The 22,142-nt window shown below is 43.2% G+C and overlaps 1 protein-coding gene across 3 annotated transcripts in view; it reads right to left on the reverse strand.

Annotated features, from left to right (window-relative positions):
- The window catches only part of LPIN1 (lipin 1), a 71,665-nt gene that overhangs the window by 42,113 nt on the left and 7,410 nt on the right, over window positions 1-22,142 (reverse strand). For 2 of the 3 annotated variants that reach the window (XM_019537390.1, XM_019537389.1), the window contains exons 2-6: window positions 11,443-11,643; window positions 10,350-10,445; window positions 7,713-8,047; window positions 5,874-5,993; window positions 4,753-4,860 (exon numbers count right to left, since the gene is read on the reverse strand). In XM_019537390.1, coding sequence (XP_019392935.1) covers window positions 4,753-4,860; window positions 5,874-5,993; window positions 7,713-8,047; window positions 10,350-10,445; window positions 11,443-11,634 — 851 coding nt within the window. In that variant the 5' untranslated portion in view covers window positions 11,635-11,643. The remainder of the gene's footprint in view (window positions 1-4,752; window positions 4,861-5,873; window positions 5,994-7,712; window positions 8,048-10,349; window positions 10,446-11,442; window positions 11,644-22,142) is intronic. The other variant, XM_019537391.1, reaches the window with a different exon arrangement.

A 22,142-nucleotide genomic window follows, 5' to 3' on the forward strand; every position in this document is an offset into this window, starting at 1 on the left:
GGCACTTCTTACTTCAGTCTGAATGAGTGGTAATCAAGTGTCTTACTGTAAGTACAAGTAAGCAGCCACCTAATAAATATGCAAGAGTCATCTCTAGGAAAAGACCTTTTCCTAGGGATTTACAAACAATTAATCTTTATGTTGTCATAATTTTACACGTGAAGAGATAAAGGAACAGATTTTTAAAGGTATTTAAGCACCACAACATGAAAAGTTCCTTGCTTAGTTTTCAAAAGCACCTAGACACCTAGCACCCATTGAAATCCATGCAAATTATGAAGCCAGGATCTTTAGGAAATTCCATCAGGCATAACTATGCACCTTTAGACACACACATATACTCCAAACCATGGTTCTATAATTATGTCTTCATCCCATAGTTAACCAGGGCATTTGACCTGGGCATTACTACAAAACCAATCTATACAGAATATCTCTGAATGAGGTTTAGAGGTACACAATGAGGTTTAGAGATTTAGATAGTCCATGCTATTTTGTCCAGCTGGAGAATATGTTAGAATCTGGGCCCTGTTTTAACTTGGTCTGGGACCCATCCACTTTGCAGTGATGATGGATATCATAATCATTCAAGTGCTGACAGTTCACCAGTTCCCTTCACACAATTCCCCTCAAAGTACAAACAAGTACTCTTGCCACTGACGCACTGCAGTAAGGAAGATTTCTGGACAACCTGGCACACACACACACAAAGGCAAGTATAGAAATTTGCATCTGTGTTGAGCTACCCCTGGTGTGCCAGTCATCTAAATGATCAGACCCAGCCCATATCACTTGTCCCTGGTAATGCAGTAAGGCAATAGGTAAAACTTGAATCCTATAATCCTACTAACCCCACCCATTTCCCAAAATTAAGTGTGTAATTTTCATACAAACACAATGGAAATTCATACTTCCTGAGAGTTTACTTGTGTAGCTATTTGGCTTTATTATACCTTCACTGCATTTAAGCAAAGTTTAAGAGTTTAGAAGGCAATGGCAGTCCATATTCCACAATACTTTCCCACGTATTTCTCCTTGGGATTAGCATACATATACTAATGTACCTTTAAAAACAATGTAATAATTACAATTGAAGCGTCCACTTAATTTGAGAACTGCAAAATCAAATCAGAAATATAAACATGCATGAGAAAGGCAAAGGGTAAATACTGCATTATTTGAAAAGCATTCTACTTAGATCAGTTGGACCATTATGCAAGAAGCAAGGTAATTTTCCATACCATCCACAAATAGCAAACTGGCATTGGCATCCTTAACCTTTTGAAGAGGTTTCTCCCTTAGAGAAACATCTCTGGCTTTCTTCCTCTCTAAAACACATCAGAATCACCATGATTCCATTTGCACTGGGGAGCCAATGGCTAGCTATAGCTCTGTTGTACAAACCATCCTTTAGGAATATATAAAGCACTGATTTTGTGTGACTGAAAGCCTAAAAAAGGAACCAAGACCAGGAATGAAAATGCACTGCCTCCTTGGGATCTTGCCACTGATCCACTTGGAAAGCATTTCCTCCTTCTCTAGCCTGTATTTGACTTGTCTGGCCCATCAGGGTTGCCCAGATGAAGAGAGAACACTCTGCAATGGACAGTGATTGAGCATTAGTAGTAAAGGAAAAAAGCAGAAATGTAAACGTTCTCTTCTATGATGTGGAAATCCTTCCTTCCTTTTCCTGTTTACCATAGCACACTCAGTAATTTCCTTTTCTTTTAATACCATGTTTTCTTGTAACACTAAACAGTTTTTCTCACAGGTTCCCAAAACCTCTAAGGTTTACTAATACAGGAATTAGTTCTGACTACTGAGTTCATGTATATAGACTCCTCCCTTTACCCTGGTGTCATACGCTTTTTCCTTGTTTCATGCTGTGACTTTTAAAATACTGTTCACTTAATGCTGCAGATTCTAAAATCAGTTTAAATAAGTCTCCTCCCAAGATTTTTTTAAAACAGCACTAGAACAAATCAAATCTTGGCTAATGGCTTGCACTAGGGCTGAATTTGGTTCATTTGGGACCAAAACTATGTAAGGCTGAAAAGCTAATGTTTGTATCCTGTCACACAGGATTCATTTCTTATTTCTATTTTCTTGCTCCTGCCTGGGCCTGGTAGGTTCTGATAGTGCTCTTCAAGTAACATATTAAGGTCAGGGGAGGTGTGGGAGAGCCGGGGAAGGCAGAAAGGAAAAGTTCAGAAAATACTACTGACATCTGCTGGGACCTAAAACTACAATTCTGCAAAAAAAACCAACACTCTGTTCAGCCATTAAATTCCATATTATGGAATCTAGGGCTGAAATGGGCAAAGTAATGCTTTCTTCATCACTGCACAGTGATGTGCATCCACAGGTCAGTCTATGTAAAAGCAGCAGGAAATGGTTCAGTAATACCAACAGGAGTGATGACTTTCACTTGTTACCTGTATTGTGATGGTGCACGGAGCACTGGTTCCCATAAAACTATATTGAAAATGGAGTCCTGTTCTAAACAACTTACAGACTAAACTTAAAATGAGATAAAAGTGGATATAGCAAAGAGACACAGAGATCACAGAGGAACAGTAAGACAGTTGTGTAGACAGGAATAAGCAGGAACCACAGCACACCGACTGCCTGTCCAAATGTTTAACAAAACTGTTATTTTCTTTAGGAAACAGGCATTCCTTTACTTAGAAAACAATGGGTTGATTGTGTGAAGATACTGAGGGTATCATTTAAGGCACTTATGATCATTTAAGCCAAGGCTGTGCTTGGAAAAAAGATTCTGGAAACAGCACTGGGGATCTTCCAATTTTATTACCATCTGTTAAATTACACATAGTTTGGCTTTATTTCTAAGTATTAACACCACCAGTGCTGTAAACCCAGCCTGAGAGTAGAAATTTAAGCTTTTGTTTTCATACATCCACAGCAGTGATAAAGTTGGTATAGGCTGAACCAGGTCCTCTGTATAACCCGTCTATTCTCAGATTAGGTCCTCAAGGAGACTTGTGAAATTCCGTTGAATTCAGTGTGTCATTACAGATAACAACAAATGAAGCACAAGAAGTTCATCTGTGCTGCCCAAGAAGGAATGGAAACCTTAGTTCAGTTACAATGGTCAACAGATGCAGCTCTGATGTCATATTAATTATATACTACACAATAGGGTGGCGCGAAACAGCAGCTTTCCACTTCGACAGAGCCGTGCTTCGTTTCAAGTTTTGTTTCATTTTGCAAGCACTGTTCTATTCCATTTCATCGAAATGGTTTCGCTGTTTTGATGCCATTTCAACGTTTTACCCATAGGCTATAATGGGGAAGCACAAAACAGCCTATAACTTTGTCATTTCTTGCCTGATTCTGATTAAACTTTCAGGGATCATAGCCCCTTCAGGGGGCATGAAGCCAGCCAAGTTTAAGTGAGATTGGTGCAGGGGTTTCTAGGAAACTGCACGTCAGGCTGCTGACAAGCAGGAGCCAGGGAGCAGGAGCAGTGTCCTGTGATCCGGCAGGCAGACGAGGGGCCCGCGCCCCCAGGAGGAGTCCAGCAGAGCCCCCGCAGCCCTCCTGCGGGTGCAAGTGGACCCCCGATCTGCCTGCAAGATCACAGGTCCCTGATCCTGCTGCCTGGGACTCAGCGCTGGGGAACTGAACCCGGCTGAGGGAACAGCCTCCCCCAGTCAGGCTGAGTTCCTAGCTTGAAACAAATCAAAATGGCGTTGAAACGAAACAGCCGGTGAAACTTCGCACAGCCCTGCTACAGAACTGAGAGTTTTACAGCATCAAGCGAAGGAAGGCCACTGATCACCACAGGGCTTCCTAACAAAAATAGAGAGAGCCTGAGCCAACAATAAATATCAGCCAGGGGTCCAACAAAGGAATCATGAAAACAGTCTCCTGACCCCAAAGTATGAGAAAGGGCAGTTGGAAAGAAGAGAAATGCAGCCTATCTTAGGCACTTATATGGCACCTTCACCTGAGTATCTGAGCACCTCATGACTTGCATCTGTTTATCCTCACAACGCCCACCATGGAAATAGGAAATGGAGGCAGTAACTGATGTGTCTCTTGTCACAGAGAAAAAGTGTAGGGGAGCAGAGGCTTAAACACAGGTCTCCTAAATCTTAAGTTAGTGTCTTAACCAAATGTTCTCCCTGCTAAGTCCATCTAAATAAAAGCTTCCATCATCAACCTAGTGAAAGACAGTAGGAAAACAAGAGGGAAAAAAAGCTTCCTTTTCTCACTGCTCCATTCTCACCATGGATTTGGTTTTGCTCCTTCTCTTGTGTGATTAAGTGCTAACTTATGGGGATTTTTTTCAGGTATTCATGTACAAATACTGTAGTACACTTGAGGAAAGCAAATTTTGGAGGAAGATTTCCTGTTTTCTGTGGCACGGAAATGCCATTTAAAATAAATTAAAAGATAAAAAGTCTGTATTAATCACTATGAAAATACTTAATTTTATACCACCCAGTAATCTTGGCCATTATGTCCCTGAATGCTTTCTTTTTCAGTTTTACTTCAGGTTTACTGTTGATCTTATCACAGTTCAGTGCAGGATTTCTCTGGACAAGGAACCTCCCATCAGACCCCACATGGGAGACTGTTAGGAAGTAACTAGCATTTTTCCTCTGAAGTGGCTAAGTTAGTAGTAAGAAGCTTTGTTAATTTCAGCAAAGTTCATGTACTGTTAATGTGTTAAAGGATTAATCACAGCTCCAAAGGGGAGGGAGGGGAGAATAACTGCTCTACCTGTCTGTAGCAGGAAAGCGAGAAGATTGATGAGGACAAGAACTAGATAGGCCTCCATCTGCTGGAACTGTGAGATGAGAGGATGGCCCTGTGCAATCTATAGGCTGACTGGACAGCACAATGTGTTAAAAAAAGAAAAGAAAAATGGGAGTGTCATTATTCACAATCAGCGTGATTTTAACACAACCTCTTTGGGTGTTCAGTAGCCATTCCATAATGGGAATATACACCTCGAGTTTCCAAAATCTGTACACTGCAGTCAATAAGCAAAAGTAGCATACAGTCCAAAACACCACAAAAATCTCTGCACAAGACAGACACTCACAATGAGATCTCGTACAGAAAGCGGGCAGAACTGACATTGAACAAGGTATGTGGGGAGTAACATGCTTTGACTCTGACGTATACATATGAATTACGTAAGGAAAAAGACAGAGACAATACTGTGTATACATTTGTTACATATAATTAATATTCCATATTATATATCTACCTTCATAGGTAAAGAAATAGATTTTGGAAACAAACATGAGAAACTTATTTTCCAAAAATCTTACTTTTACATACTATGATCCATTCTTGCAAGTTCATGGATCGATCACGCTCAAAGTACAAAAAAATCCCAGGTTTATGAAAAAATTCATTACAATTATTCCATAGTTTCTGGATAAGTGACTTCCATAGTATTTTTACCACACTATATGGTACTTATAAATGGGCCCAACCATCAGGGAGTCTAAACATATGAATAAGGGCTACAATGTATGTTATTTTTGGATAACTAATTTTTTGGTTTACAGGAACATGATTCCAACTTCAGAGAACAACAGTGGATGTATGTCCAGGCCAATAAAATAAATATACGAGGGTTCAGAACAGGAAAGAAAATATAATTATAATCTACATCTGCAGACTAGAAGTAAGGGAAAATTTTCCTTACCGTCATTGCATGCTGTCTGAACTGGACTACAGAAGACATCCTCTTATTATTGACAGCAACAATGCTTTACTACAATAAAGCTTGGGAAGGCAGAAGATAAAACTCAGATATAAGACTCTTTAGGGAAGGGGAGCCTGTTTGAGAAATCTACAGGCTCAGACCCTACTGCTACATACTGTACCTTTGAAGGGGGGACCATTCCCCATCTGAATGGGGATATGATGCAGACTGAGAAAGGGTATTGTGCGCAGAAGTATTTTTTTCTGATATTTCATCAACACACACATCAGGAACTGACTTCCTAAGGGTAAAAAAATGTGGAAGTTAAAAATAATCATTGAATATTTCACATTCCAGGTAATATTTGACACTACCACATACACATTACAGCAAAAAGCTACTCAAGGTGGGATACAAACCAAACGGTGGGAGAACCACTATCTGACTGCCTTGCTGTAGTCTCCAGATGATTAAAGATTATTGTTAAAAGTTTGTGGTGCTGTTTCTGTTATTCTTTCTGGTTGGATAAACTTTCTAGGGTAAGATGTTTTCTCAGGGCCAAGTGTCCCACACCCATGGGCCCCTATACACATGCATCGAGGCTGCTAATCGTGGTAATTAATCATGGTAATTCCCAAACTCCAGCAGAGTCCAGCATCATGCGTATCAGCGTGAAATGGTGGCAGGGCACTTTAACTAAAGACTGTGGAACAAACTTTTGTTAAAAAGTGTCCCCACCACCATGTTTCAGTGCAGAGACACCGATATACATGATACTGTCGTACTTTTAATTAGCACTCCTGCTTCCTGGAGCATGTGTATAAACACCCCATATGTTTTGGTGGAGGGAGCCTAAAGTCAGAAGTGGAGATGGAAATATAGAAGAAAGTAGCAGGTGGGTCTCTTGTAATACAGAACTGGGATTTCCAGAATGATCGCATCAAAACTGAGTTGCTATTTTGAACTAATCATGACAATTGTTTAGCCATTGTATAAAATATGAGGCCCCCTCTACACATTACAGGTATTGTACAATTAACTGGTTAATTGTACAATTACTTGAGACCAGATACATATGCAAAGTAGCTATCATATGATACAAAGCTCCAACAAGCTATAAAGGTAGACCTCAAAAATGTGTACTAACTTTATAGTTGGTTCTTATTGAGCTTTAATGTATACGTGTTGCAGGGTTTCCCCTGTAGCTGGAAGCTCCATCAACTGACAGGGCTCCCAACTACAGGGTGCAGCTCCCAAGCTCTGGGTATCATGGCAGCTGTGATCGCCAGGCCTGGGGGTGCATGAAACCCCCAGGCCTACGTGAAGCTTTTGGTCCTGCGGCTGACAGGGCTCTATATCCTGGCTGAGCCTCGCACAGATGTGAGACACAACTGGGACCCAGAACCCCATCCACTGTGGTTCTCTCAGTCCTGGCTGTGCATGGCCTCTGTAGCTAGGAGCCCCCTCAGCCAAGGTGACTCCCAGCTGTATGTGTCTGCTTCTTGCCGATGCAGGGGAAGCCCAGAATTGGGCTCCCCCTACACCAGCAATAAGGTACAATTGAGTCTAATTCATGATCCCACGATCGCACCTCCTGCTGTGCACGTGTGGCTTAGCAGGAGGCACAACTGTGTGGGTCATGCTTTAGATCCAATCGCACCTTTACCTTCACATGTAGAGAAGGCCTAAGATCAATTCCCTGGCAAGGCAAATAGGCATAGCTCCACTGAAGTCAATAGAGAAATGCCATTTTACACTACATAAGGATCTGGTCCATCATTTTTATTAGATTCCTATTTATACTTATAAATTGCCAGTGTATTATAATCAAAGCAAAGGGAGTCTCTCTGTTAGTTTCAATTCAGAATCCTTTCGGATTTCACAACTAGTCTGAAAGGTTTGGTTGTTAATTTAGAAGAAAACTTTCACCAAAAATATAAATTAAAGTCCTCTCTGAAATACACAACAGAAACACCAAACCCTACAATTTGGCATTAGGTCTGCTATTAAAGGAGGATACCTGCTGTTGTCCAATAAGTCATTCTCTTCATCTGAACTAATCTCTATAGGAAACATGTCTTCATCTTCTGAAGTGTCTCCATTGTCTTCTCGTTTCAAGCTGTCTATTTTATGGGTAGATTTTCTCCTCTTTTTTCTTCTTTTCTTCACAGAGCCACAAACAGAAGAGGTTTCTATAGCAGGCTGAGAAACATGTACTTGAGTTTGTGCTTGTGAGGATCCAGTACTGTCCAAGCTCCTGACCCAGTCTATTGAGTTCCTCTTCCGCTGTGATTCCATTAGACCAACTCCCTCTGATAGAATGGGGGATGTGGAAAGGTGGTGAGGAATTACCTCCTTAAGAAAGATAACAAAATATGTGGCATATTATTACTCCAGGCATTCATAAATACAGTTCTAGCAGCTGATTACTCACTGTTCATTTGTATAATAACCTTTCTGCATGTAGGCTCTATAGGGTCCAGGACAGCAAAAACAGCTTCAGAATGCCAGTTCTTAAAACAAGCAAGGGACAGCACTGTACTCAAGATATATTTCAGACGGCTAATGCTGGCCAGTCAACTATTCTAGTCTGTATTCAGTTGATATTAAAAATAAGTCATAAATAGATCCTCAGTCAAATACCCTGCACTAGGAAAGTTCAACTCATGCTCACAACTCATTCCTTACTCTCTAATAAGCTAAGACCACTATCTCAGGTCCCAACATCCTGATATGTGTTCTGGATACACAATCAAAACATACAATTCAGATCTATGTCAAATATTAACATATTAGAATGAATAAAATGGGCTATGCTCTGCTATGTTCTTGCCTGGATGCAAAGAGGGGCATGGGAAGTTTCCTTACACCAACGGTTCTCAATCTTTTTAGACTCAAGGCACCTGTCAGAAAATTCCAGCTCTTAGCTTTCACTCATTTCTTGACTAAGCATAAATAATTAAGTAATTCTTCTGTTGAAATAATTTAGAAAGCCCACATGCCTTTGACATTATGAAAATGTCTGGGTCTATCCTGTGAATCATATGTTGCTTTTTTTTTCCCTTCTGCACACCGTACAGTGCTAAGATTGTGCAGCACCCAATGGCATTTTCTTAAGGAGCTCACAGCATCCTGGTTGAGAATCAGCTACTGCCCTTCACAGTCTTTTCCCAGAGGTCAGGAATGATTACTACCACTTTTATCCATGAACAAAGGGACTGATTTTTCCTTGTACCATTATAAGCTCCAGTCAACCTTTAGGACCAAACAAGGCAGACGGGGCCCAAGAAGTCTGTGCAAATGCCTTGGTGCACAGAGAAACATGGTGTTTTCCTCTTCCACGGTCACTTGGGGCTCTGCTTCATACCACAGTTCAGGTTCTTGCTCTTAAGACTCAACAACCAAAACATAAATTATGTAACTTCATACATAAAATTCAATGGGCTCAAATTCAGTGGGAGTTCAGCAGCCCCTTAATACCCTGAACAGCAAATTTTAGTGACAGAAACATCTCTTTCCTAAGTCAACAACTTTACTGCCTAATCATGCTCCTGTGATCTGTGCACAGATCACACTGGTCTCAGAAAGAAATGGGAAGTCAGCACCTATATACCAGCAATGAGTCTCACTTGTATCAAACAACGTGAAGATTTCCAAGAAATTAAAACTGTCTTCAAAACTTTGTTTAGGAAGCATGCCTCCAGATCTTGCTTAGTTAACATATTTAAATTAAAAAGTTTAGGAAGTAAAATTGTATGTGTGCAATGTTCAAATGAAGCTAAGTGCACAGTGTTAACTGTGTTTGTTTCATTCTGGACAAACAAGATACTGGAGCATATTTTCACAGAGAATAACCTTAAAAGATTTCCCACTCATTACATGGTGGATAGGGTAGGCAAAATTAGTATGTGCCTTATATACATCATCAAGATCTTAATCACACAAATATTTGCACCACAGTCCGTGTTCAAAAATGGTGTGGCTGATAGTTGCAGAATCATTCATTTAATAGCACAAGCTCCTTAAGCCCAGCTGTTTAAAAGAGCACAGCCAACCTAAGCCCAATTGTATAGTTGGTCCAATAAAAAATAACAAAAAAAGCCTTGCTTCCAGACTTTTCCTAGACCACCACAGCTACAACAACACTCCAACCCTACTAAAAGAGCATGTGCACTTTTGCAGTTCTGAAACATTCAGTGGACATATACAAATAAGAGATTTGGGCAACATAAGTTCCGGACATAAGTAAATCTTTGTTTTGCAAGTGTATCTCTGGGCATTGTGAAAGCATGCTTGGAGCATGCTAAAATGCACGCATACTTTCATACACACTAATGCACAAACATAACGAAACATACTTGGGCCTCAGTTTATCTTTGATCAATTATTAATGTTATTTTTAATCAGCCTTGCAAAGATATACAATTTCAGTCCAGAAATGGCTATTCAATCCAACACCAAATTCCTATATGAGATAAATCTCCAGCAACTATCATAGGTACAAACTGGATAAAAAGTACATCTTATCAAGAAAGTACTCAAATTCAAGTACTCAAGTAGTTAAATTCAAGTATATCTTATCAACAAAGTACTCAAATTTGCCATGGCAGGATGCACACCAGAACTCTGATAACTAAAAATTATTATTGGACATTACCTGATCATTATCTGTTTCCTGTACGAAAAATGCTTCTCCATTGTCCCCTAGTTTCATGTGCAAATCTACAGATTCTCCATTAATTTCTATGTCAACCTTGGGAAAAATATATTTTGAATTAAAATCAAGCAATTTGCAATACATGGGAATTCTCATATCAAGTCCATATGCCCCGTATTCTGTGTCTGAAGTTAGAGAGATGCTTCAGAGAACATGAATGAAACCCAATAATGAAAAATAAATGCTTGTTGGGAAAGTGTCTTCCTAAAATATAGTAGTTAAGGCTGGGGTCCTGATGCATGAGGTTTCATAATGATAAAAAGTTCCATTTCTTATGTAACTGTAGATGCATCATTATTCGCATAACAGTCTAATTTGTTTTCAGTACTCTTAAGCTCTTGACTTCACTGACAGAAATTTCCACAGGGTAATTCTGTCCCTTCATGAGCTCTAAATGCTTTCACCAACCATTCCCATTTTTATAGTATGAAAAAGGCCAAAAAGGAAACTTGATTATTTTATGTCTCAATCAGATCCTATTATTCATCCCCTCTTAAACAGCCCCAGATTCTTCAATCTCTTTACTTCTACTCTGCCACCCATCCTATCAATGCTATATAACTTTTGAGATTATGATGACCGTAAATGCAAATATTTTATTACAAGGGTTTATAGATTATTAAATTCATCTTTATAGCATGAAACTGAAAAACATAGAGATACCAAAAAATTCTGAGAAGTACTTTCATTAATATATTTATCGATATACTTGCATATTCCCATTAACATTAGCAAGTAGTAACATAAAATAGCTACATCTGATGAAATTATGCACAAAGCATGAGAAGTACATTTTCATTCAATAAATTTGTCTGCTTGTTTTGTTTTGATTTGAACCCATTATGGTCAACCATCTATAAATTGTATTAAACTAATACCACCTGTAACAACCATTTTAAATAAAGCTTGAAGCTACTTTTGGTATTTTATGACCTGCATCAAAGGAAAGCCTGAACTGATACACTGTAACATATTCTGTACCTACAATTCAATTAGGATTTTTTCACAGAGAAAAAAACAAATGTTGTCATACCACTTTCTCCCTAGAACGCAGAACCCCCATTTTTCCGAAGCGCACATGAAAAGGGGAACACTGAAGGTTTCCATCTGGCTGACGTACAACAATTATATCTATGCATCCAGACAATGTAGCAGGATTTAATCCCTTGTAGAGCTCCTTCACAGTGACAAATACTTGGCCTGCTAACTGCCCGACGTAATTCATTGTTTGTGCCTGGAAGAAAACACAAAGATGTATGCAATCATCAGAATTTATTATCCTGTCAAGACTTCTTAGGACTCCAGAGATGTTTTTTATTTGAGTAATCGGTTATTTTCATATTAAAAACAAAAGATAATTTTACATACAGTCAGGAGACCCAGTTTAATTTATTTACAGTCAATGTACTTTGGGATGGACTTTAGAAGGCCAAAACAAAGCGTGGTTTGTAAAGCAAAGAGTTTTAACTACTTCCTAAACTTCAGAGGGTTGTTTTGTATCCAAACCACAACCAGACTTTCAGACTGTGCAGCTTCTAAATACTGATCAATTATTTTTCTTCTCCTAGTACAGAACTTTCTTTCTTTTCTGCTCAGTTCTGAGCATGCGCAGAACCACATGGGCAAGCAGTTGGCCCATGAGCAAGCAGCTGATCCAGTTTCTCCCACTGCCATTAAGGGCCATGTGTAGATGAAACGAGAGGCATCTGGGCACAACACTTTAAAGTGGGCTAAATGCTTTTGCAATGCTTTAATGGTGCAGGTGTTTGTACACCTCAGCAGCATATTTCACATTAATTCCAGCCGCTGTAGGAAATTTGGCGGCATAATGCGCCTTAAATGACTTGGGGTGCAGCAAACTAAAACTCCTTTGAGGAGTTTTAGCTTCCTGCCCCTACAACCACAGAGTGAAGCACTGGGCTCCATGCAGCTCCATGGCTCTGCAGGAAGCCCTGCAGGCAGCCTGGCAGCAGCCCAGGAAAACAGCTCTGCCCAAGAAAATCAGCAGGCCATGATCTTTTTATTCTTCCCCCCCCCGGAGCCTGCCTGCCTGAGCTGCGTGGGGGCACAGTGCTTACCTATGCAGCTGCAGTGCCCCCTAGGACCACCCAAGCTGAATGCCTATGGGTGGGTGCTGCCGCAGAGGGAAGCACTCGCCCATCCGCAGACCAGGGACCTCTCCGCCTACTGGCAGCTCGCCCTCCCCTCCCCACTAAAGGGGCAGGTAAGTCATTAGGGTGTGTGCATGACACGGGGGTTTAATCAGCTCTAAACTGAAGCGGTGTTTCTTAAAACCCATTGTTTCAATTTAGGGCCCCTATTTTGTCTACACATGCCCTAGGTCACCACCTCATTTCCCAACCCAGTTAATAAGAGAGGCTGCAACTCACAACACTATTCCTCTAGAAAACAAATCATATACGGTCATGTAATCAAACTGTACCATAATACATCATTAAGATCTCACGGCAATCTTAATACTGGCATTTCATAGGTTTTCAGCACCTGACTTTGCATACTATAAAATATGGGGGTTTTGGCCCACCCTTAATGTTACAGATAAGTTGTTGGTTGTTACAGGTTAATTGGATGCATTCTTCCTGCCCTTGGATTTATTTAGTACAGTTATCTATTTATACGTGTTAAAACATTTAGGCAAAATTGGAGAAAACATTTAATAGAATGATTAACTTAAATACACTTAAACTCTTTGGCTAGGGACAGACATTACACATAAACCCATTTAAGTGATTAGTAACTGGTTTAAACCTGTAACAGAACAGATGTTCAGTGCACATAAACCATCTTGAAAATAGCTAAAACCAGTTATCAGCCCCCTGCTGGCTTGCTTGCCTGTTAGTTTGCTTCAGGCAGTATAAAGAATCAGGGATAGGGAGATTGAAAAGCTCTATATCATCAGCAGATGCATACACCCCTTGCCTCAGAGTGCTAACCTGGGCTCCCACCCCTTGAGTAGCCAGTGGGGAAAAGCCTGGGATGGTGCAGGCAGACCTCCCTAATCAGAGGTCCTGTGGGGGCCTGGCCACACCCACCCCCTCAGCTCAGCACTATGGAAGGGAGGGGAAAGGAGGGCTGCTTACGATTTAAATCACTGGTCAAGAAGCCTTGATTTAATCATTGCTTTCTAAAAAAAGAGTATTCTTGTTGTTTGATACCCTTTATTCATCTAACTGCTTGAAACTTTGCACTTTTAGAGAAAAGTAAGGGCTTGACTGTGTGTGTACAAATGTGTGGGTAGGTAATCAGGTCTCTTATCTCTCATCCCCATATATACATATACTGCTACTGCTAACACAAATGTTATCTCTGGAGACAACAAACTCTCCCTATTCCTGAAGAAGGCTGTTTGTGCCCAAAAGCTTGAAAAGAACAATTTTTCCAACTATTTAGTTGGCCTAATAAAAGATTAGGCCAACTAAATAGTTGGTCACATCTACCCAAAGAGCCTTGTCTGCCTGGGATCTCTTGAGACACAAATCCACAGTTCGAGAACTGAAACTAAGCATCACAGAGATGTTTAATGGGATCTTCCAGACTGAGCACTGAATTCTATTGGGTGGATCAGTTTTCTTTAAACTTTACTAACCTATAGAGGAGCCTCTGAGAACCCAAAAAGATTGGACTCCTAATATAGTCCATGGCCTGTTGTAACCAATTTATAAAACGTCTAAAAATGTATGAATATATTATCTCAAATAGTATATAATTAGAAGTTATAATCCCTATTCCATGATGATATCTTTGAGCTTTAACTTATCTTACATTAAAAGTATCTTTATATATTTATTTTTTAAAAAGCATCTTAACAAAAAAAATATATATATATAATTAAATCAAAAATTCTGATTTAAATAAAAAATCTTTTTTTTTTTAAATCGTTGATTGTTATCCACCCGGACCCTGTTTAAGAACATCACTAAGGCTGCAAAGTCAAGCACGCAAAAGTTAGGAAATATCAGCATTAAGGTTGCCTCTTCAATCTTCATTCACCCTCCTTGGGCACTTGAGTATGATGCAGTCTGTAATTATATGATTACACCATCTATTCCTCAGAAACTCTGCTTCATTCAACACTCAGCATGAGCAGAGTTCTTTCAATGAGCAGCTTTTCAATATTTTTTCTCCTCATTACTCATGCACATCCTCCTGCTTTCTTTACTGATGATAAAATTATTGTTTTCTATGTAAGTTATTCTATGGTGCTTGTCATTATAGAATCACAGAATCTCAAAAGTAAATGATTTTATTTTTGCAACATCTGTGTAAAATGTGGGTATAATGTTCACCATGTTACAGATAGGAATGAAGTCACAGAAAGATTAAGGTCTAATTTTGGGTGCCTAATTTGAAATGCTTAGGACCTGATTTTTTTCAGACTATTTAGCATTATATAACATTTATACGCTCAAAAACACAGATTCCATGGACTCCTCTTAAATCTGTGAGAGTATTTTTGCACCGTCCCCAAGGCTTGCATCAAAAAAAAATGATATACACGTATTAACCTTCGTTTCTTTTTGAAAGTTCCCCTTTCTCTTCATCTAAACAGTCTCATTTCATTTCCCAGGCTACCTATAAGTCTCCTAACCTAGCAAGTTGTAATGTTATTCTTCCAAGACCTTCATCCCAGCCTCCATCCCACTCTCCAGTTTCTTTATCTAGCCATTCAGTCACCTCGAACCTACCCAGCATAATATTTTAAGTCGCCATATGGAGCTGATCCCAGTTCCCACTTTCCAACTCCTCATTTGACTTCCCTCCCCTCCAGTTCCCTAACCTCTGGTCAGTCCCACATCCCTGTTCTCAGATGGCTCTCACTTCCAATCTCCTTTCTTTTTGCTCTCTTCATCATGTCTAAGGATGCAGACAGAAATGCAGCTTCCCACTGTAACTGATAACGCTTTGCCAGAAGCATTCTGAGCTACAATGATCCCCTGGACAAACAGAAGTTCACTAGCTGCTGGCTGCAGTCTTCAGCCAGTTTCCCCTAGCAACAGCCCCTGCTCCCTGCCAGCCTGCCCTGTTTTCAGAATGGGAGGGGAAAAGGGAGCTTGGTCTAGGGCCCCGAATGGCTGCAGTGGGGCTTGGGACACAAAGTCCAGTGTGCTGAGGCATCTCGCCCTGCACATAGATCAGGGATCACGTGCCCCCCAGGCCTCTGCCGGGGTGTGTGCAGTGGTGGGAGGCCATCCCCCCACCATGTGCCTGGACAAACAGCCCAGGCTCTGACTCTCCCCTGGCCTGGCCCCGCTGAGGCCCCAGTCATTCGGTGGCAGGGGCCAGGGAGGGAGATTGTCCCAATCACCCTGCCCGGCGCTGGTGGCAGAAGGTGCAGGTCACCCCAGCCACATGCATCCAGCCGCTCCCAGACTGCATCCTGGCCACTCCCCATGTGCATCCCATTGCTCCTGAGCTGTCACAGACTGAGATCAACTGTCAGAGGCTCCCCAATCGACCCGTCAATTGTGATCGACCAGTTGGTGACCACTGCTCTAGGGGTAACCCAGCCAGCACTGCAGGGTGATCTGGGTGAATTGGAGACCCCCACCTCAGGAGGCACTCCAATACACCCACCCCACCTCCAGCAGGGGTTAAAAAACCCCCAGACCAAACTTCCTCTGCTCTCTTCCCCCTCTCCTATCCTGAGGACAATGACAAGCGGACAGGCAGTGCAGACACAAGTTACTGAAGACACTGTGTTTTGAAACATCTTCATCTGACCCCTTGAGCAATGAGGGTTCAGATTTTCACCCAGTCGGCCACTTTTGTAGGAGTCTGCAGCTGTATACTTGTATTTGGTCATGGCAATAAACCACTTTCTGTGGCCAGATTGTGCAAAAACTGTCACTTCTGTCTGTGCCTTGTCTCCCCTGGCTTCTGATCTTATCCTCATTGCCTAAAATAGGATGCCACAAGTGGCACAGGCAGCTTCTCTGTGTGACATACAGCAGACTGGGGAGGGAACAAATAGTATAATGACAGATAGAGCAGGGAGCACAAAGCAAAGTATCAAATCAAACAGAGAACCCAGGCCAGGAAGAAGAAAGCAGACCAGGTTCTTGGGCAGGGAGCAAAGGGCAGGGAGCAGAAAGCAAAGCAGCAGATTGGGTAGGGGAGAGGGATCACAGTGACTCTCAGGACTAAATTTGTGGTATGTATGCCACAAAGATTGGCCTCAATTGTTTAAACAGTCCTAAGTTCTCCTACCACCTTACAGTCCCTCTTTTAAGTTGTCTCCCTTTCCTCTACCCAACTGCTGTCATTCCTAAGCTGTTCCCAGATGTCCATCCCAAAACCTTATCCCAACTCAATCTCTCCTGCAACCTATTAACTCCCAGTCTCCTCTTGTTTTTCTCCTTCATCCACAGTGCTATTTTCCTTATCCCGGGTTTCCAGTCTCAATTACCTTGCTCATAATGGTGACACATTCTCTTTGAAAAAGACAAGGACTAAGTGGTATAATGAATAATGCATGATGTTTATACAGGCAGTCCTCAACTTACAACTCGTCAAATTACAATGAACGGCACTTAAGAAGTTTCTAAATTGACACCCTGTTTCAACTTTCCAATGTGGGTCTCGACTTTACGATGCTGGATACAGCTGCATCCAGCTGGTAAGTCTGGTGTGGTGAAAGGGGAGGGGGAAGAGAAGGGCTGTGGCGGGGCAGATCAAGGTCCCGTGTGGCAAGTTGCTCATCTGGCGGCTCCTGCTGCTCACCTGGGAGGGAATGGTGGGGGGGGGCATGCATGGCCCACTGCTGTGCACACCCCAGAAGGGCATGGGGGACATGTACCCCTGGATCTGCATGGGGCAGGGCAGGGTGGGTGAGACCAGAGCTGCACCTGTTGCTGCTCGCCCAGCCTGGGCAGGGCAGATGCAGAACAGAGCTGTGGCTCATTGGGGGAAAGGTGGCTCCCACTGCTCTACACTGCTTGTCCAGCAGCAGCACAGCAGCCCCATCCTGCACCCACCCCACCCCAGCTGGGTGAGCAGTGGGAGGGCATAGCCCCCACTCTCATAGCAGCCCAGCCCAGCCCAGCCCCAGGAGCCACCAGATGAGAAACTTGCCCCAGCCCAACCCCTCCCTCACCATGAGGAGCCTTGATCTGCCCCCACCACACCCCTTCCCTTTTCCCTCCCTTCTACCACACCAGACTTACCAGCTGGATGCAGCTGTATCCCTGGGCACCTATACATGTGCCTGAAGCCTGCTCCAATGCATGCTTATTAACACTTGTAGGAGCAGACTCAATTAATCAAGTCTTCTGGAGGGTGGTATTTAGCACGGGGCGGGGGCAGTAAGGGGCCACTTCGCAGTCTCCAGAAAAGCGGCATGCAGTGGCAGGAGTTGGTCCCCGCCCACCACGAGCCACAGCTCCATCCTGTGCCTGACCTGCCCCAGCTGGGCAAGCAGCAGGAGGGCATGTGGGGGGCTTGTGGCCCTAGACTGGGGTGGGCAGCAGGGTGGAAGAGGGTGGGTGGTAGAGTGGAGGTTATAGGGGGGACCATAGCCCCCCTTTATGTTCTGCCACCTGCCCGGAGCACAGCTCACTTAAACCCTGGCCCCATCCACCCCACCCCAATCCTGGGGCACATGCCCCCCCATACCCTGCTACTGCTTACCCAGCCAAGGCAGGGCAGGCATAGAACAGAGCCATGGCTCGTTGGGGGAGAGGAGGATTCTGCGGCTGCGTGCCACTTGTCCAGAGGCAGTGCAGCAGCCCTGTCCCATGCCTACCCCATCCCAGCTGGGTGAGCAGTGAGAGGGCATAGCTGCCGCTCTCAGAGCAGCCTGGTATAGCCCCAGCCCCCCCCAGCCCACCCTGTGCAGATCCAGAGGCACACCCCCCATGCCCTCCCAGATGAGCAGTGGGAGCCACCACATGAGCAACTTGCCGCAGCCCCTTCCTCACCATGGGGGCCTTGATTTGCCCCCCACCACACCCCTTCCCTTCCCCCTCCCCTTCCACCACACCAGACTTACCAGCTGGATGCAGCTGTATCCAGCATCATGAAAGAACCAATCCCACATTTATAACATTGTTCCTATGGGAAAACTGGTTCCGAGTTATGACATTCAACTTAAGACACAGTTTTCAGGAACCAATTGCATCATAAGTCTGAGGACTTCCTGTAATTAAGTAATTAGTTATGCACTGAAAATGTCCTGAGAGGGTCACGGTTGCACTGGACATAACTGCATTGACCTTGTGGCTCCTTTGAATAAATGGTTGTCTGGGAATAAAGGTGAATGCTCAGTGACCCTGTGCAGTTCTGTTTCCATCCTTGCTGCACTGTCCAATTATGTTAGCTGGAAGATGCATACAATTATATACAAACAAAGAACACACTAATTTGCACATATAGGAAGTGACTCATGTGCTTTACTTATTCTGCTAAATTCAGGAAGTATTTTATACTCCTGACATACACATTTAGAAAACAAAGTATTTAAATAATTGGCCCACAAGAAAAGAACCTTATGCACTCAAGTAAGTCATGCTAATCTCCCAGTATATTAGGTATATACCTTCCTAAATGCACATTTAAGGGGAAGAAATACCCGAATCCAACCAGAGAGTTAAACATGGGCACCCTTAAGTATGCTCAGTGGTTCCCAGGCTCATTCAACAAGCTTTAGTTAAAGCACCCCTGCTGCCATTTTGACGCTTGGGGGTGGTGCACAAGACGCCAATACTGCTGGAGCGTGCTAAGCACTACACTCCAGCAGACTCGATTAATCGAGTCTGCTCCTAAACGTGCTAATAAGCACGCATTGGAGCAAGCTTCAGGCACATGTATAGGTGCCCAGGGACATACTCATTAGCTTCTTGAATTCAATTGCGCCGTTTCTTGGCAGAATGCTTGCATGGATCAGACACAATAGCACTGGGATAGCATGAATGAACTGACCCTAGATAAAGACATTTAATCGCTCATGCTTTGAAATGATTGGTTTAGTTTCTACTTAGGGGTTGTTTTTTAACTAAGATACAATGCAAAATGCAATTTATTTTCAGCTAAATAAAATGTAAAGACAGTTTAAAAGGTACCAAATCTTCATGGCCAGATTCACCTTGGCCCATAGCTCATTACTATGTAGGCTCTGCTAGACAGCCCCCACAACAGAACGCCTGCAACAGTAGTTGTCAACCAGGTGTATGCATACCCCTGGGGTACTTAAAAGCGTTGTAGGGAGTACGCAGAGCTCCATGTGCATGTGTGCAGCCACAGTGCAGCACGCAGGTGGCCAGGAGCACAGCCCGGCCACGTGGAGAGCAGCTGAGTCCAGCTGGGAAGTTTGTTGCGGGGGGAGGGAGTGGGGCTCAAGAAGGAGCTGCCCTGCCAGGGTACGGCAAGGGACTGAGCCATGCAGGGGGGTCTGCCTGTCCTCCCTCACCATAAAGCCCCTTTAGGGTGCAAAGAGCAGCAGAGGAAGGTAATTAACACCTCTGCTTCAACACAGGGGGCCAAAGGCCCTTGACACTATGCATCTCACTAGCACTTTGTTTAATGCATAACAATCTTCAGCCTTAAGGAAATGTTATTCCATCTTTATGGGTATTTTCTAATTTTCTGACCTATTTCCACAATGCAGCCATGTAAATAGAATGTAATGATCTTAAATTGCTGACCACCAGACAGAGTTGGTAAAACTGGAAAAATTTTCAGATTGCTTTGAATGCCTAAAAACATGCTTTAGGGACTGTATTTTTAGGGAGTGAAATGGCTACTAGGGCCAATTACTATGTAAGTTAAATTCTGAAATCTAACTATATTTAATCTTTAAATAATAATATATCCAAAGCTTAGCTTGTTCAGTGCCCAAGATATCTGAATTTATAATTTGAGTTTAGAGTAAGTTCCTTCAAACGTCAATATTCCACAAAACATTCCTCAATTCCTTAAGAGACTGTATGTGGTTTGGGTGATATTTTTTATTTTAGCTGCTCCAAACAGTCTCTGCCTGTCTCACTATCAAGACAGCAGCAGCTCCAACAGTGAGGTCACGGGAAACCCTTAGTACTTGCTTGTTGCTTATACAAAACTGAGTAGCCCTCAGGTCTCCACAAGAATGCATTTTACAAGGACGTGAACTTTCTCAGTGAATGTTGCAGGGTAGAAAAATACTATTGCTACTGGAAAAGATGAGGACACTTCATTCTCAATTCATAACGAAGGCATTTTACACATAAAAATCTGCACAGCATTTGGCTCTAGTTTTGTTCTTTCAGCTAAACAAGAACTTATGGACAGACACTTTGGGATAAAGCACATCTAAGAAAATAAAAGCACTTTTCCCACTTTTCTCACATCTGGCATCATTTTCAGCCTACAATAATAGCACCTAATTTTGAGGGGTCATGTGTATCCTAAACTCCATTTATCCCTTAGACCAGGGCTCAATTCCATGGCAAGAAAGTTTGGTGCCCAGGGTAAAGCCCGCAATGGCAACCTGCCCTCGCCTCATGCACAGATCCAGGGGGCACATGCCCCCCTCTGTGCTTGCCTAGGAGTACACGCAGCAGCGGGAGCTGCCCTCCCCTTGTCCCCGCTCCTCTGTCCCAAAATGAACCACTCGTGGCTCTGTCCCATGCCCTGCCCTAGCTGGGCAGCACCTGTTGGCACCCCTTCACTTCGACACCCAGGATAGTTGCCCCACTCGTCCCCCCTCCCCACCTTTGCAACAGCACTGCCAGGGCTGTTCATCTTCCAAGAAGATCATCGCCACACACCTTGCAGAACTCACCACTGTAAGCTACAGGGTCCCCAGACCACACACTGCATGGTTGCCTCCCCACTGTACTGCACGCTCCATGCCCCCTGCACCCCCGCCCCCCTCCCTGCTGCACTGCATGCACAGGTGATCCAGCCTCACTCTTCGCTCCCTGGCTGTGGGCTCCCATGTTACACCACACCATACCACACCATGTGGGTACCCCAGTTTCCCTCAGCCCCACAGGCTGTGCTATGCCATATCCTCCCACCTTCTGAGATGATGGCAGGAAGCAAAAGCCAGAGAAGGGAGGGGAGCCAAAAGCTGGAGCAATGCAGCTGGAGCAGTGGGGACAGTGCCAACTGGTGGAAGCCAGCTCAACAGGGATGCCTTAGAAACCATTGTGCATTGCAGACTGGAGCCTATGATGAAAGCACTTTTTTTCTGGAAAAATGTCTTAAACAGAAATAGCTAGCTGTCATTTTAAAAATCTTACTAACCTAGCCTAGACTGGACTACCCAAGTCATCACCTCTTTCTTCCTTTAATCCCTCCTAAAAGTTCACTGCTAGCAGGTGCCACAATAAACAAACTAGAACTATCCATTGTCATACTTTGCCTTCCAAATAGGAAGGTATGGGGCTTTGGAGGCATTTAAGGCCAGATTCTGAAACCAGGAAGCCAATCTAGCCCTGCAGGCTGTGAAGAGAGGAGCTCCTGAGCAAGATGGCAATGGGATGTAGCCTGCCTGGCACTGAAACTGTCCAAGAGAGCTACAAGGGAAGAGCTAAGGGAAACATAACTTACAGAGAAGCTATGACCCAGAGTTGGAGGGGGATTTTCATTGTACAGCTATTGCACTTGTGTTGTGTTTATGTTTTGATTAGGCTAATTGGAGGGCCAAGTTGTGGCTATGGGGGAAGTGTGGAAGCCAAGGAGGGCTGCATGGTGGGCACTCAGTAGCAGGCAGCTTAGCCTGGAGTCACAGATGGC

Source organism: Crocodylus porosus, unplaced genomic scaffold (genome assembly GCF_001723895.1).
Source record: "Crocodylus porosus isolate Cpor-Errol unplaced genomic scaffold, CroPor_comp1, whole genome shotgun sequence".
In the NCBI taxonomy this organism is placed as follows: domain Eukaryota; kingdom Metazoa; phylum Chordata; order Crocodylia; family Crocodylidae; genus Crocodylus; species Crocodylus porosus.